General features: G+C 54.9%; 1 protein-coding gene across 3 annotated transcripts; it reads right to left on the reverse strand.

The window, feature by feature from the left end:
- Positions 1-7,472: 7,472 nt before the first annotated feature.
- On the reverse strand, positions 7,473-16,249 carry Lag3 (lymphocyte activating 3). Of its 3 annotated transcripts, XM_087213556.1 has the most exons (9): positions 14,893-16,249; positions 14,485-14,574; positions 14,078-14,225; positions 13,427-13,731; positions 12,683-12,946; positions 12,048-12,323; positions 10,134-10,373; positions 9,745-9,875; positions 8,793-9,461 (listed from the first exon to the last, which is right to left on the reverse strand). In XM_087213556.1, exons 2-9 carry the CDS (start codon positions 14,540-14,542, stop codon positions 9,297-9,299), a joined length of 1,587 nt encoding a protein of 528 aa, XP_087069682.1. In that variant the 5' UTR covers positions 14,543-14,574; positions 14,893-16,249; the 3' UTR covers positions 8,793-9,296. The 3 variants fall into 3 exon arrangements, with proteins under 3 accessions (XP_021103758.1, XP_087069683.1, XP_087069682.1); XM_021248099.2 differs by lacking the exon at positions 14,893-16,249 and having other exon boundaries at positions 7,473-9,461; positions 11,992-12,090; positions 14,485-14,874; XM_087213557.1 differs by lacking the exon at positions 14,893-16,249 and having other exon boundaries at positions 8,790-9,461; positions 14,078-14,222; positions 14,485-14,872.
- Positions 16,250-16,392: the final 143 nt, after the last annotated feature.

Here is a 16,392-nt window from a genome sequence, read left to right on the forward strand (position 1 = left end):
AAAGTGCGGAGTCCAGCTTGCAACAGCAGTGATTAATACAAGCGCTTCTGCTTGTGCAACCATCATGCCCTTTATGGCACATGTGCTTTTGGCTACTTCTCTTTCCATGACACGTTGTACTCAATGGTTGTGATTTAATGCAATTAATATTTACCTTTTCTTCAAGGGCATTCTTCAGGAAAACTGGTGTTAATTTTTCTTTTTTTCATTGCAAGCACCTGGCAGGGAAGACTCCTGGTGCCTCTGCCTGGATCTGAGCGAAGGCAACAGTTTTACCCTGATCGCTTTTGCAACACAGCGATGTCAACACAGTGAGGGAGGCAGATAAAGTCTTGGCGCTGGCATGAAGTTAGCTTGATCTTGAGGCTCCCTTGAGACCTAAGGATGTGCAGGGAAGCCACTGGGCAGCTTAACACTCTGAGAATGGATTTCGGGAATTTGTTCATTCTTCAGATCTGAACCATCCTTTAGTTGTCCCTGAAATGCTTTCACCTCCTCCTCTTCCTCCCCTCCTGCTCCTCCTCCTCCTGCTCCTCCTTCTTCAATTTTTAGCTGAGCAAATAGGTCAGCAAGCATGAAGTGTCATGTTGTTGAGACAGGGTTTCACTATGTTGCCAAAGCTGATCTCAAACCCCTGGGCTCAAGCAATCCTCCTGCCTCAGCCTTCTGAGTAGCTGGGACTATAGGCACACAGCACTGTACCTACCCAGCCTTAGCGGCCCAGGTAGATATTACTTAACAGATATCTCCAGGAACTCTACTTTGTAGTAGAATGTAGCCAAGTAACGGAATCTTGGTTCAGGGATCTAAATGAGCCCTCTTGGTAAGGATCAGCCGTGGAAACCCCTTCCCCAGTCCCTCTGCCTCTCTCAGGGTGGGAGGCAGGCGAACCCCTCCTAGGCTCACAGCCAATCTGCTGTCCTCATCAGCCTCCCCAGCAGGCTCCTGTGCCTCTGAGTGTGAGTCCTGCTCAGTCCAAACCTCCTTGTTCATTCTCACTCACCGACCACCACTTGCCATGGGCCCACCAGCCCAAGGCCCTGTGCCAGGCACTGAGGACCCGATGTCAAATTCGACAGACAAAGTCACTCAAGCTCTGGCTTGGGACTTGTGCACCGAGCAGTGAAGAATTTGGTGACAGGTGAAGAAGCACTGCAAAGGAACTGCGGACAGCTGGGCCATCTCATCACGGGGGCATTGTTCCCACAGGGAGAAGTGCGCTGGCAGCATCTCGGGGTGGGTTTCCTTTCCTGCGAAGGGAAACTCCAAACCACAGGCCTTCGAGAGACTGAAGTTTCCCCTCTCAGGAAAGACCCTGAGGAGGGTGGGCCACACTGTACCCCAGCAGCAGGCCCCAACAGACACACTTGAGGTTAGGACCTCTAACCTGGGCCCCACCATCCGGCAGGGCCCTCAGGCTCCCCTGCGACAGGCCTCCCCCACCCTGCGCCCTCCCCTCACAGCACCTGTCCAAGGGTGAGAATCATCCATTGTTCAGTGTCTGTCTCCCTGAACAGGATCACACAGACCTGCCCTCCCAGCCCCCAGCACCCTAGGGAGTGCCTTGGCCCTGCTAGACCCTTAATACTTGTGGAATAGTATTGATTGATTGATTGATTGATTGATTGACTGACTGATTTGATTTTTGTGGTAGTGAGTATTGAACCAGAACCTGAGCTACATCCCCAGCCCTCTTTAAAATTAAAATTTTTTTTTAACTTAATGAAAAAAAATTTAAATTTTGCAACTGCATCTCACTAAATTGCTAAATTTCCCCAGATTAGTCTCCAACTTTGAATCCCCCTGCCTCAGCCTCCCAGAGTGCTGGGATTAGAGGCATATGCCGCCATGTCTGGCTTGTTGAATTTTTTTATATATCAGTTTTATTGACATTGATTAATATTAAATTTATTATTATAAAATATACATAACACAAAATTTCCCTTTTGGAGAGCAGTACTGAGGACTGAACCTAGGACCTTTGCACTGAACTACATCTTCAGCTCCACACCCCCTTCCTGTTTGTTTGTTTTGAAACAGGGTCTTGCTATGTCACTAAATTACCCAGGCTGAGCTGGAACCTTTGATCCTCCTGCCTCAGCTCCCAGAATGCTGGGACTGCAAGCATGTAACAGAAAAACCAAGCTAAAATGTTCCACTTTGAACCCTTTTATTTTACTTATTTATGTTTTGGTGTGGGAGTTGAACCCAGGAAACCATGTCCCCATAAAACCCTAACACCTCGTCCTCCCGCAGCTCCCGGCTTGAGAACATCTCTGAATGAATGAATGAATGAATAAATGAGGCTAGACTACAGCAGCAGGAGCCAGCTAGATAATGCAGATGAGAAAAACAGGTGGTGGCACAAGCATGTCATCCCAGTATTTGGGAGGCTGAGGCAGGAACACAGCAAACTCGAATCTAGCCTGGACAACTTAGTAAGCTCTGTCTCAAAATTTTAAAAAACACAAGTAAAAATAAAATAAGGGCTAGGGATGTAGCTCACTGTAAAGGTTCTGTGTTCAATCCCCAGTAACAGAAAAGGAGGGGAGGGAGGGGGGAGGGGAGAAAAGAAGAGCAGGGGTAAACTAGACACCCACCTAAGCTAACCGGGGAGCCAGCACCTCCACAGCCCCAGGTGCAATGCAGAGGTTGCACCAGAAGTTATCAGAATGTGAGCCTAGAGTTGCCAGCTTTGCCAATATTTCAAGAAAAAGTGGACGAGACATTTATGTAATAGCATCATGTTGTAATGCTGACAGTGCATTTGTGTTTTGTTATAACACTGGGCTGATGAAAGAGTTCCCAGGCCTGGCTCCAGCTGCAACACACACACACACACACACACACACACACCTGTTTCCAACCTCAGGGGACCAGGGACCTTGTGGGGCCTCTCCCCTCTGTGGGTGTTTGTTCTATCATTGTCTGAGCAGACAGGCTCCTAGGAGTCAACAGACCCAGAAATCTGGCTCTGCCTCCAGGCTCTCCAAAGAGGATAAGACAAGAAGAAGAGAAAGTTGTTTATAGTGCACTTAGATTTGCTTTGTCTTCTTGTGGTTGTGGATTTCATCGAGTCCTCAAAAGGACAAGAACAACAGGACGCAGGTGTTATTCTCCAAAACTTACTTTTGGGTTTTTTTTGTTTGTTTGGTTTTTTTTTTTTTTTTTGGTACTGGGGATTGAACTTGGGACTGTACGCTTGCGAGGCTGGCACCGGAACCACGAAGCTAAATCCCTGGCCTTGTTTGGCTTTTTTGAGACAGGGTGTCACTATATAGTTCAGGCTGGCCTTGAACTCACGATGATCCTCCTGCCTCAGCCTCCTGAGTGCTAGGATCACAGGCAGGTGGCATCACACCCAGCCAAACCTTACAGATGAAGAAACTGAGGTTCAAAGAGTTTTGTAAAACATGGGGTGGGGGTAGAGCTCAGTGGCAGAGGCCTTGCTAGTAGGCATAGGCCCTAGGTTCAGTACTCAGCACTGAAAAAAAAATTGTTCAAGGGGACAGAGCTCATACCCAGAATAGGTGGAACTGAGATTTGACTTTGCCGACATGGACTCAGTCCTTACATCGTGCCCCTCATCACACTTACTTCTACACTAAGAAAGTTGAGAATGAGCCTAGCAGGCTGTGGTGGCACATGCCTGTCATCTCAGCACTCCAGGAGGCTGAAGCAGGAGGGCTGCAATTTTGAGCCCAACCTGGACAGTTTAGTGATTTAGCAAGACCCTGCCACAAAATTTTAAAAGATAATAAAAAGGGTCTGGGGATGTAACTCAGTGGTAAAGTATTTGCCTAGCATGTACAAGGTCCTGGGATTGATTCACAGCATTGTGAAAAAATAAAAATAACAAAATTGATCTCACAATCTTTGATTTTTTTTTTTTTTTGGAGATAGGGCCTCGCTGTGTAGTTCAGGCACTCAGTGATCCTTTTGCCTCACCCCTGAGTGCTAGGGGACTGGCTTGCACCATCATGCTGGCTCTTAGCAGCTGAGAATAGAATGGTGGTTACCAATAGGCTGGGTGGGAATGGGAAAGGTGACCAGTGGGTTCTAAGTGACAATCAGGGGCAAAAGTTCTGGGGTGGCATTGCAGGGTAGGATGACTCCTGAGGAAGAGGGTATGATGTGCATTTCAAAAAGTTAGAAGAGGGAGTTGGGGATTTAGCTCTGTGGCACCTCGCCTGCCACACAAGAGCAAGGTCATGAGTTCGATCCCTAGTACCAAAAAAAAAAAAAAAAAGAAAAGAAAGAAAAAGAAAAGAGCAGGGCACGGTGGTGCAGGCCTGCAATGCCAACACTCAGGAGGCTGAGGCAGGAGGATCACTGTGCCTTCAAGGCCAGCCTGGGCTACATAGTGAGTCCAAGACCAGTTGAACTACATAGAGAGAACCTTCTTAAAAAAAAAAAAAAAAAAAAGAACATCAAGAAAATCAAGCACCTGCACTACTCATCATCTTATAGAAGATGGCTGTCTCTCCTGTTACACGACTGTGAACATGAAGCAGGGGATTTCCAGGGTCTCTAGTTCCTGTCGGAAGTTATTTTGTGCCCATTCTGTGTCTCCATGAAGGAGGAGGAGGCCGAGGAGGAGAAAGGAGATGGGCAGTAGGGGGACCCCAGTCTCTGGGGGCTACAGAGAGCCAGGACCAGTGGTGAAGGCTCCAGCACAGCCAGTGAGGGAGGGAGCGGGAGACGCTGGCTGCAGCCCTGTGGTGACCTCCTTTCCAGAATCTTCTGCAGGGGTGCTGACACCCTGTGCAAGGGGCTGGGGGGACTGGGGCCTGGGAGGGGCCAGGAAGCAGTGGAGGCGGCAGACCCCACCTTGGGCGGCAGACCCCACCTTGGGCGGCCTCCTCCCCAACTCAGCACCACCTGTGGCAACTCTCCGAGGGTGGCCCCGGGGCCTCCCGGGGAAGGATCGAGGATGGAGGCTGGGCTCAGCCTGCTGACACCCTCGGCCCCTGGAGAAACTGTTAGCCACAAGCAGAAGCAGATGCTCCCGGTCCCTACCCCACCCCATTCCTTCAAAGGGGCAGGTCCCCCATGGGTGGCCCCACAGGGAAGCCTGCCCCTTGCTGTTCTTCACAGAGGCGGCACAGTGGAGAACTTCCTGTGCCTGTTGGCGCTTCCACCCTGCCCTGCTCAGCTGAGGCCAGTGCACCCCAAGAGTGGCCACAGGGCAAGTGCGGCCACTTGCCCGACCACTTGGCCTGCCAAGGCCCTGGGCCTCTGCTGGCCCCAAGACTTCTGGACCACAAACTCCGGAGGGACCCTCGGAGGGACCCTCAGGGTGCCCTTGTCCCTTGGCCTGTCTGTCTGCCAGGCATTGCGCCCCCTCTGGCCACCACACGGAAGATGGCCTTGCCGCTTCACACTCCCCGAGCATCCCATCCTGCATTTCGTCAAGGTTGTCTTTGTGGACAACTGAGCACGGCAGAAGTGATTGAAGGTCACTTTCAAGACTAGGTGCCGAGGACTTGGTAGCCGTGGGCTCGTCAGCTCGAGCCCTCAGGGGAAGCCTCCTCAGGCAGCGGGAGAGGCCCAGTGCAGGAGCCCTCGTGGGCAGGAGCTGCAGCCTCTGGCCCTCAGCCACCTGAGCCGCCTTCCTGGAGCAGATCCTCCAGCCCCAGCCAAACCATGCGAATGACCGAAGGCCTGGCCCCATCTCGGCAGCAGCCTCCTGACACCCTCTACGAGAAGTGCTCTGTGAGGTCGCTCTTGATGTCCAACTGTGTGAGAGCATAGGGTTATTATTTTGAATGACCAAGCCTGGGGTGACTTTATGCAGCGGTAGAGAAGGAATATGCTCCCCTTCCTTCCTATCAAGGATCTGAGATGACTGCCCGCCCCCCACCCCCAAAGCTCTCTGAATCCCTAAAGCCACTGCCCTCCAGGCTCCACCTCGGAACCCTGGCTTGCAGGTTCCTCGGAGATGCGGAGGCCAGGGGTACAGCACCTGCCTAGCATATGTCGAGCCCTGGATTCCACTCCAAGTAACACCCCTCCCCCCAAAAAACTTAAAAGGTTTCAAATGAGCCAGGTGCTGGGTTGCACACCTGCGATCCCAGCATTGTGGGACGTGCAGGCAGAAGGATCAAAAGTTTGTGCCCAGCCTGGGCAACTTAGTGATTTAGAAAGACTCTGTCGCAAAATAAAGTAATAAAAGGGCTGGGGATGTGGCTCAGTGCAAAAGTCCTGGGTTCAATCCCCAGTATCACAGGAAAAAGACGAAAGAGAGAGAGAGAGAGAGAGAGAGAGAGAGATCAAATAAATTAACCCCAGCTCCCTGGAGTACTCAGAAAGGGCTAAAGGTTATCCTGCTGGCTGAGGAGTGGGATTACGGGGGAGAGGTAGGAGTAGGGATATACCCCAGGAAAGACCTCATGCGGAAGCGCCGGAAGCACAAGCCCTCTACCTCCTCTTCCTTCTGCCCTGTTCTCTCTCCAGGGAGCTGAGGAACAGGTGGTCCTCCAAGCTGCCTCTGCCTCTTCCTGTCTCCTCATGAAAAGCCCTGGGAAAATCCCTGCATTGGCCCTGGTGCAGCTTCGATGACTCCTCTCACAAGCCCAAGGCCATAGGATGTCACTTGGTAGAAAGGGAAAATGCCACCCACAGAACTTTCTAGGAAACCCTGCCCATGAAAACTCGGGATGCAGGAGGCAGGGTGCTGAGACAGCTTGGGCTTGGGGGGAGGCACCTCACAGAGGAGGGTGACATGATGCCTTGGAGACTCCAGAGGCCCTCAGGACTCCACTTTATAGGATGACACAATCATCAAGGGCACAGCTTCCTCCCTCTGTGCCTCTGATTCTCCATCTGTGACAAAGCCAGAATCACACAGCGGCCTGGAGGCTGGGAGCCCAGGTGCTTTAGACACCTCAGTATTCCAGCTTCAGAGGGCACCCCTTTCCTCGAAGGCTCTGCACAAAATCACACCCCTCTCTCTGCTCTCTGTCCCCAAGTCTGAGACAGAGATGGCTTGTCAACCTCCTGCTTTGTCCCTTGGTGTCACTTTGCCCATGGCATATGGGCTCAATGGGATACTGTTATGACATATCTAGATGTTTCCCAAAAGCCTCATGCAGTCATAGGTAAGGAGGCTCAACTATGGAGATAGCTGGATTAGGATGTGTGAATGTGGATTAAGGATCTGATACTGGGGTTAAGGGTGTGGACAATGGAAGCCCCACCCTAGGTATTGGTGGTGCCAATCAATAGGCTTGTAACCTGGGTGGAATGTAAAGGGGCAGAAAGAAGGCAGACTTGCCAGGCATGGTAGTCCATACCTATAATCCCAGCACTTGGGAGACTGAGACAGGAGGATTGCCATGAGTTTGAGGCCAGCCTGGGCTACATAGCAAGTTCAAGCCCAGCCTGAACTACATAATGGGACTCTGTCTCAGAAAACCCAAATAAATAAATTAAATTAAATAAGAATTAAAAAGAAGGCAGATTTGCTTGCTGCTTGCTGGCCTCTGCCTGCTCTGCCATGGACTGTTTCTCCTCTAATGCCACTCTACCATGCTGCACTGCCTTGGAGCCAGGTGACTATGGACTGAAACCTCTACACTCTGTGAGCTGAAATAAACCTTTCCTCCTTTCATTTGCAGGTGTTGAGTATTTTGTTTCAACAACAAGAAAAGTAACTAAGACAGACACCCAGTAGGGCATCTGCCACAGCTCTGTGTTGGCCTCCTGCAGGCCCCCTCCTGTTTGCTTTTTTTTTTTTTTTCCCTTTTTCTCTTCCCTTCTGTACTGGAGTTGAGCCCAGAGACCAGGGCTGCTGTGCAATCAAGGGACCTCTCTGGTCCTTTTCATACTTTTATTTTGAAACAGTCTCATTAAGATGCTCAAGGTGGTCTTGAACTTGCAATCCTCCGGTCTCGATCTCCTGAGTAGCTGGGACCATAGATGTGTGCCCCTGCAGCAAAATCCAGGGCCAACAGCCCTCACAGGCAGAGATCTCAGGCCCTGGCCCAGACCTGGTGGCTCCAAGGCCTGAGGCCAGTGTGATCTGCAGAAAGGGCCACCTGCATGGCCAGAAGACTGCTGTCTCCAAGAGAGGCAGCCAGAGGGGCACCAACAGGTGGGGACTTTCCCTATTTTTTTGTTGTTACTGGGAATTGAACCCAGGACCTTTGCACTGAGCTACATCCCCAGTGCCCCCTTTCCCCCAGACAGCCTCTCCCTAAATCATAAATTGCCCAGATTGGGCTCAAACTTGCAATCCTCCGCCTCAGCCTCCCGAATAGCTGAGACTACAGGTGCGTGTCCTTGTCCTGGCAAGTACTCCCATTTAACAGGTGTGGAAACTGAGGCTCAGGAAGATTGATGCAGCCACAGAGGCAGAACCAGACCAAGAAGGCAGGACTCCCGACTTTCGGAGCTGCAGCAGCAGCCAGCTGTCTTGGCTGCTTCTCTCCCTGGCTGTGGGCTTTGTTCATAGTCCTCGCCTTTGTCAGACTCGGATTGTAACCTTGCCAGGACAGGCACTGTGTCTCTGGAAGCAGGCATTGTTCAGTCCCTCTCCTGCGGGGTGCACAGGACATGTGACAGCTGCTTGGTGCACACTCACACGCTGCACACGCCGTATGCACAGCACAAAGGCAGCGCCTGCCCGTGCCTTGATCTGTGCCCGGTGAGATCTGCAGCTGTCCCCCGCCGGCCCGGACCTCCGACGTGGCATAGCAAGCCATGACCACGGGGTGGCAGTGTGTTCTCACGCCTGCGACGAGAAAAGTGGCCCCGGGCGGAGGGACGTGGGGGCGGGGCAGAGGCCTCAGCCGGCCGCCCCTGGAAGGTGGAGAGCCCAATCTCCCGGGGACTTGACACCGCAGGGCCCCTGTGTGCGCGCACGCGCTCGAACGAGCGAAGTCTGCTGCAGCCCCGGGGGCTGAGCACCAGTGCGGCAGGTAGCATGAGGTGAGCCAGAGGGACAAAAAGGTACAGGAAAACAGGGCAGCCAGCACAATGCGGGTGGAAGGATGGAGAAAAGAGGGCTGCTGAGATAAGAGGGGAGGGTTTTTTGGAGCTTTAGGAAAATCATTCCCCGGGAGAAAGCGAGCAGGAGAGAGACCGAGGGAGAGACAAAGGAGGTAGAAAAGGGGAAGCTGAGGAAGACTGGCTGGGGAAAGTAGGTTAGGAGGCTGGAGTGGGAGAAGGGAGCCCCCAGAGGCTGGGAGAGACAGGAACCTTCGCTGCACAAGAAAGAGCCAGACTCGGGCTTGCTGCTGACGGGGTTTATTATGGGGTGAGCTGCTAGGATCCGTTGCTGCCTTCCCTCCAGGTCACAGCTGCCCGGGCTCCAGCTCTGGCTCCAGCTCTGGCTCTGGCTCTGGTTCCAGCTCTGGCTCCAGCTCTGGCTCTGGATCCTCCTCAAGCTCCTCTATCTTGCTCTGAGTCTGAGGAGGGTGAATCCCAAGCTCTAAGGCAGAAAATCTTCTCAGTCTCCTCTAAGGGAAGAGATGGAGAGAGATGGAGGGTGGGAGGAGGAAGAGAAGGAGGAGGAGGAGGAACAGGAAGGATACTGAGCCCATCTATATAGTCCAGGGCCTTCTCGGCCCCTTCCCAGGTATACAAGGACCCTGAAATGCAGAGGCCTATGAAGAGGGGCTCTGATGGTGGGCCCAGGGCCCTCCTTGGTCATCTTTCCAGACGAAAGACAAAGGGTTGTTGGATCCACTCTGAGAATGAAGAGAAGGAAGCCAGGGGTGAGGGGGCGTGTCCCTGGCTCACCTGTCTTTTCCAAAAGTGAAAGCCAATTGCTCCAGTCACCAAAAGGAGCAATGAGAGGGTACCCAGGGTGAGAAAGAGCGGGAGCGGGGCTGCTCGGAGGGCACTTGGGGCTCTCCCAGAGCGCTGGGCACCTATGGAGAAAGCACAGAGTTAGACACAGGTCAGGAAAGGATGCCGCTCCCCCATACCTGACAGATGCAGTGGGGTCCAGAGAATTTAAAGGACTTGTCCAAAATTGTTCGGCTAATTAATGGTCCAAATGGGTCAGGCCTAAAAGGAGGCTGAGGTCAGGTCCCTGATGGAGTGAAAAGAGCTTGGCAGGCAGGGTGCGTGGCTAGGGTGGTCCGGAGGGGGACTGAGATGGCTGCTTTGGAGCTGAGGCCACAGACCTGGGCTAGACTCTGGGACATACACCGCTGCTCCGAGAAGCCTCTCCTCTTGGTGCAGCTGGCACTGCCAGGGTTGGGAAAGGAGCTGGGCCTCCGCCATCTCCAGCCAGGGTCCTGGGAAATTCCTTGTGGACCACCTGTCCAGGGGCCTCCACACAAAGCGCTCTCGTCCTGATGCTGGGGTCACCTCACACAGCAGCTTACCCAGGGAGCCGGGTGACCCAGAGGATTCGGGAGTCACTGAAAAAATTAGAGGGGGATCTCTTAGAGTCCTCATGCCCTTGCTTGTTACCACAGGTTTAATCCCAAGGCTCAGTCTCCCTGCTCCACAGGGGTTCTGATTGGGTGAGGCTGGGAGGAGGAAAGCAGGTCATGGCCAGATTAGTCTTTTTGTGAGGACCAACCCAGGGGCACTTCACCACTGAGCTACATTTCCAGGCCTTTTCTCATTTTTGTTTTGAGACAGGGTCTCGCTAAATTGCACACCCTGGCCCTGAACTTCTGATCCTCCCACCTCAGCCTCCCAGAGTACCGGGATTACAGGCCTGCATCAGCATGCTGGGCCAAAATTAATCTTAACACGACAGTGCTCTGGTCAGGTTGCTCACCTGCTCCAAAACATTCCAGGCTGCCCACCGCTTTCAACGCATTGTTCAAACTCAAACTGGCCCTGAAGGCCACAGAAGAAATATTATTGCAGATTCTTTTACATTACTTTCTCCTGAAATTCTCAGACCCTCAGTACCAGTTAGATGAGCTGGCCCCTGACATGCTTTGCAGTTTTCCTCCTTCGGTGATCTGCCTCACATCAGTGCCCCCTGCCTTGTGGTGACCCTGGATGCATTTCACCTCCCTTTCTGAATATTCAGAGAATGGTGAACCCACCCACTGACCCAGCAACAGCATTCTCCAAGTGTTTAGTGGCAGGTAGGGGGACAGGAGGAGACTAGCGATGAAAGGCCTTGGCCTTGAATTGGAGAGGGAAGGTTTGGTGACACAGATGCCTGAGCCTGGCACTTTCTGCTGTGTAACTTTGAGAATGTTCTTTTTTGTAAAGTGGGGGTAATTATGTCTCCCACTGATTAAGAAGACACTAGACAGAATGAGTGGGCTTTGGTGACCGAATTGATTCTGGAAAAGAGGAGGCCAAGCTCTGGGGAGTTGGGATTCCAGTGAGTAAATAACAGGCTAAATCAGCCAGGGGACTGGCATAAGGAAAAGGTAGGCCCAGGTGTGCCTAAGGGTGGTGTCATAGCTAGGGAGAGATATTCAGAAAGCAGGCAGAAAGTCAGGATGGCACTCAGGACCTGCGGTATTTGTTAGCTTACTCATTCATTCATGCAGCCAAGGTACCTATTAGGCACCTACTATGTGATGCTCCTGTTCAGTGGCCTCAGGTGAACCCGAGGCGTAGCTAACCTGTCCCGGCTGATAATCACCAATCAATGAACACACACTTTAAGTTTTTCTGTGTCTGTTTTCTATTGTCTTGGAAAACTCTTGCTCAGTAAATATTTGCTATCCAAGAGATCGATTTGTTAACTCCTTCCAAATCCAGGCCACTTCCTGTAACTTTAACCCCAGCACTGGTCCCAAGATGGAAGAGGATTCTAGAAACCTATTCCACCTCCTTTGAAACATTCAAATTTTTGCCACCTCCCCTTCTAATTTCTCAGACTCTCCCACCAATTCAGAGCAGGGGAGTCCCTTAAAGGAGAGTGGAACGCTTGTTCTGTGACTCAGGGGAGATTTTCAGTTTCAGTTCTTTATCACGGGGGTGAAGAAAGAGGCCACGACTTGTGCCCAGTGGCCTGGCATCACAGGGCGGATCTGCACAGCCTTGCACCAGCAGCCTTACCTCCCTGTCCTCGCCTCGCCAGGACAGGAGCTCCTCCTTTCCCACCTGGGGCTGACCTGTGATGACTGCCAAGGTGACCGTGGCACAGAGCTGCTGCCCCTGCAGATGGATGCAGCAGGTGTAGGTCCCAGCCTGCGCCAGGCTCACAGCCTCCAGTCGAAGAGTGAAGTTGCCATTGTCTCCAGCCACTGGGATGTCAGGGCCCCCACCAGGAGGGGCCCACTTGGCGACGAGGGAAGACTGGGTTGCCACACCAGGAGGCAGGTGGCATGGTAACTCCGCCTTGGAGCCTGCTCCAGCATATACCATCAGGGGGCCTAGGGGCTCCAGACCTGCAGAGGAAGGGGAACCCGGGGAGTGAGGGTCCTGTCCCTAGCTGAGTAGAGAGGCAGAAAAGTGGGGGAGATGGGGGCTCTGAAGAGTGCTGGGGAGCAGAATAAGGTGAGTGAACCAAGGACTCTCAGAAACCCAGAGTGGGCCAGGCCGGCAGACCAAAGGCTGGCATGTGAGGCAGGATGGCCAAGGGAAAAGCTCAAAAGGAGCCAGCCCTAAAAGCCTCCTGCAGGGGGAGGAAGGGGCCAGACACTGGTGGGTGCTAGCTGCAGAGAGCCTAGTTCAGGGACCCATGAGTCAGGGAGGAGATGGGGCAGGAAGAGGCTGTGGTCAAGTGAAGGCAGATGAGGGAAGCTACCCCGGACGGTGAGGTTGTGTGAGATCCGGGCTTCGAAGCCGTCTCTGTAGGTGAGGACACAGCCCCACATCCCAGAGTCCACGGGGCTGACTTGGGGCAGGAAGAGGAAGCCTTCTGCTAAGTGGTGATGGGCGGACTCCTGGACTGGGACGCGGCCTGGACCCCGGAACCAGTGGACAGAGGCCGGGCGGTCAGGACGGCTGAAGGAGCAGTTCAGGATGACCCAGTCGGCGGTCCTGAGAGGTCCCGCAGGGCTGGCCGCCACTGGGCAGGGACAAGGAAGTCTCCATCAACCCCAGCACAGCTCCCAACCCAGCTGGAGGCCACCGGCCTTCTCCTCCCTGCTCCAGTCTAGCTCAGCGCCAGAGCTGTTAAAGTGGATCCCTAAGAGTCCCTACCTACTTTCCTCCGTCCCTGCCTCCGGTTTACCTGGCTCCTCCGTCTCCAGACCTCACTGGAGGAACCCCCACCCTCCCCCAGCGCCTGCAGTGAATCACTCCAGCCCCACGCCCCTCCCCCTCCCCCGGGCCCGCCCGCTGCGGGGGGGGGGGTGACAGCTGCTCCACAGCCTTCCCCCCACACGTGCTCCTGGGCACCTTCTCCCACCCCTGCCTGAGGGCCCTCGGGCAGGGCTAGGGGGCAGCGTCCCCAGCAGCCCTTCCTGCCTCCGTGCCGTGGGAATGCGGGGCCCGCCTTCCAGCCCCCGATCCCGTCCGCGTCCGCGCTCCCGTCCCGCCCACCTACTCGAGGCCTGGCCCACGCGCAGACGGAGCCGGCAGGCAAGCGCGCGGTCCCGGAGGCGCACGGCGGCGTGATACTCGCCGGCGTCGGCGCGCAGGGCCGGGCGTAGCCACAGCGAGAAGTCCCCGCGCTGGAGGCCGCGCTCGTCCAGCTGCACGCGGGGCTGCAGGGGGAGCCGCCCGCTGCGGAGGCCCCCGGGGGCCACGCTCAGCACTGTGTAGCGCTGCGGGCCCGTGCCGGGCGCCACTTCTCTGCCAGGGCCGAGGTTCCAGGGCCGAGAGGGGGCGGGAGCCTGAGCAGCGGGTCCACTGGAGAGCAGAGGATGGAATTGAGAACTCCGGGGTGAGAAGACGCAGCGCAGCCTCACTCTAAGGGTGCGCCTTAGCGCCGGGGCACCCCTAGGCCACAGGTCATCCCGCCCCCAGCCTGTGCCCTCTGCCTTTGGGCTGGCACCAGGCACTGCTGGTGAGGGTGCCTGCTAGCAGATGCAGGTGTGAGGGAGCAGGCTGCAGAGGAAAGGCAGGGGAGGACGGGTCAGTGGTTTCGGAGGGACAGGCCCTCAGAGGAGGGGACAATGCAGGCTCGGAAGTGGGCTGTGTCCGGATGTACTTAATGCTGGACTGGGGGATCTGTTGTCAGGTCTGGGGCGCATACCTGTCTGGCTGATGCTGCCAAGTGACCCCTCCTCTTCGCAGAAGGCCTGGATCCTGGAGGGGGATTGTGGGGCTGCAGGGGAGTTGGGCAGAAGTCCCCTCCTGAGCCCACACCACTGGGACCTCTTTCCCGGGCCCTGGAGCCTCTGCTGGGGGAGCAAAAGAGAGGCCAAGGGAGGCGCATGAGCCAAGAGACAGGGCCTCAGGACCTCAGGGCTTCCCAAGGGAGAAACAGGAGGGAAAGAGGGTGTTGTCCCTTCCCTACCAGGGGGAGGCTGAGGAGGGGCGCGGGGGAGGAGAGGCTGGCCCTGACTCCATGGAGTCCAGGACCCAGGGATTCGACGCCATGGAGATGGCTCCTGACCCCTCCCTGGGTCGAGAGGGCGCCCTACCCGACCCGCACCTTACCTGGAGCAGCCCACAGCAATTGTAGAAGCACCAAGCCCAGCAACTGAGTCTGCCCCATCTCCCCTGCGGCCCGGGCCAGGCTGAGCCCTCCTAAGGGAGGTCAGCAGGGGACAGGGGGACTAAAGCAAAGTGCTGCAGAGGGCAGTGGAGAGAGGGCTCTAGAGGACAGGGGACCCCACCCCCAGGCCTGGAGGGAGAGTGGGAGGACCAGGGATGGAGGCCCGAGTCCGGGCAGTGCCTGGGGCACCCTGGGGACCAGGCAGGGTGTGGCAGAGTGGACTGGAGGAAGGTGGCTGTCAGGAGCTGGGTGCTGTTCTGCTGCTCCAGGGACCTGGCCCGGTCCTTATGTCTCCCTCACCTTCCCCACTTCCCCTCCAGGCTGCCCGCCCCCCACGCCCCAGGGCTCACAGTTTCACTTCGCAGTGGAAAGTCTGAGGGGGCCGATTCCCAGCAGCAGCACCCTCCACCCCTGTGGTGGCACTCTCCTGTTTACTTCCTCAGCCCTGGGTCTCCCCACTGCCCCTCCTCCGCCCTCCCCTGCATGCTGCACACATTCCCTCTCCTGGCACCCATCTGTCCTTCTCTGCCAACTACTTCCACCACAGTTCCCCTCTTGCCCACTTCTAAGCTGCTTCACTGGTCCCAGCATGCAGCCTTTCTTAGCTGGCTCCTTCCTGTCCTGTCTCCCTGGCCCCTAACCTCCCAGAACTTCCTCACCCTGCTACCCCAGCCATCTGGGTGGCTCCTGCATCAGGTGGCAGGAACTGCACTGTACCCTACAAAACAGACCTGGGCAAGGGCAGCCAAGGGGGAGTGGGCAGAATAGTTACATGGCAGGAGGCTACCTTCTGCATCTGCCCCAGCCACCATGTTGGACACTACATGTGGTAACTCGTAAAATCTAAAGCTTCCCTCCATTTACATGTGGGGAAACTGAGGCTCAGAGCGATTAGTTTTCCAAGGATAGGGAGTGTGAAGAGAAAAACTGGTGTGGCAGTCCTGACCCTGGGTGAGTCGTGGGTCTTTGGTGGGTTAACGGTATTGGCTATGAGTCCGGCTCCCCTCTCCAAAGTTTCCTCTAGGGCCAGGGATTTAGCTCAGTGGTCCGGTGCCTACCTTGAAAGCGCAAGGTCTGGAGTTAGATCCCCGGTACCAAAAAGAAAAACAAAGTTTCCTCCAATCTATAGGTTCTGTTCTAAGAGGACATGGATTTGGAAAAATGCAGAAACCTTGAAGCAAACCAAACCTAAGGAAAACGGGCTGCAGAAGGAAGCCTGAGACCGAAAGCTAGCTGTTGTGCTCTAATTCAGCCCAGCCCAGCCCAGAAGCCCAGCGGGGAGAGCTGGGGAGCAGGTGACAAGGAGACAGGCCTGGAACAAGAAAGCCCAGGGCTGGGGATTTAGCTCAGTGGTTCTGCCACCTGCCTTGCAAGCATGAGGACCCAAGTTTGATCCCCGGTACCAAAAAAAAAAGAAAAAGAAAAAAACGAAAGCCCAGGGTCTAGCCCTGCTGGAAGGAGCTTGCTTCCTGAATGTCAGGCAGAAGGCATCTTCCTGGCCAGGCCTTTCTGCCAGATCCTACAAGAGTGAGACCCAGGGCTATCAGTGGCTCCCACTCCAGGGGCGGAACTTCCTGTTTCTAGGGCCGTTTCTATTTGCCTCGTTCAGCACAATAGAGCTGGTAGCTTTCCACTGGGCTCAGCAGTGTCTAGATCTCGTGTGGGTTAGCAGGGAAGTGTGTTTCTGGGGAGGAGCATCCCCAAGAACCTGAAACAGAGAACAGGTCAGCTCTCCCGCTCCCAATCCAACTCTGGACCACTGGTTGTAGCTCCTCGATCTCATCAGGTGTGAAGTCAGTCTCCCTCTTCCCTTTCTAGCCTTTCCTTGCACTCCCGGAAAGCAGGACACA

The sequence above is a fragment of the Heterocephalus glaber genome, unplaced genomic scaffold, assembly GCF_053883595.1.
Source record: "Heterocephalus glaber isolate CG9 unplaced genomic scaffold, H.glaber_assembly_v1.0 deba00001444, whole genome shotgun sequence".
Classification (NCBI taxonomy): Eukaryota; Metazoa; Chordata; class Mammalia; order Rodentia; family Bathyergidae; genus Heterocephalus; species Heterocephalus glaber.

What these genes read in the sequence shown, in the direction of transcription:
- Lag3 (XM_087213556.1), bottom strand. Translation starts at nt 14,542, where the DNA reads ATGGGGCAGACTCAGTTGCTGGGCTTGGTGCTTCTACAATTGCTGTGG. An exon ending in TGGCAGCATCAGCCAGACAG is followed by an intron (nt 13,732 to 14,077) that starts GTATGCGCCCCA and finishes TCTGCTCTCCAG; the next exon opens with TGGACCCGCTGCTCAGGCTC. An exon ending in GCGCGTGGGCCAGGCCTCGA is followed by an intron (nt 12,947 to 13,426) that starts GTAGGTGGGCGG and finishes GTCCCTGCCCAG; the next exon opens with TGGCGGCCAGCCCTGCGGGA.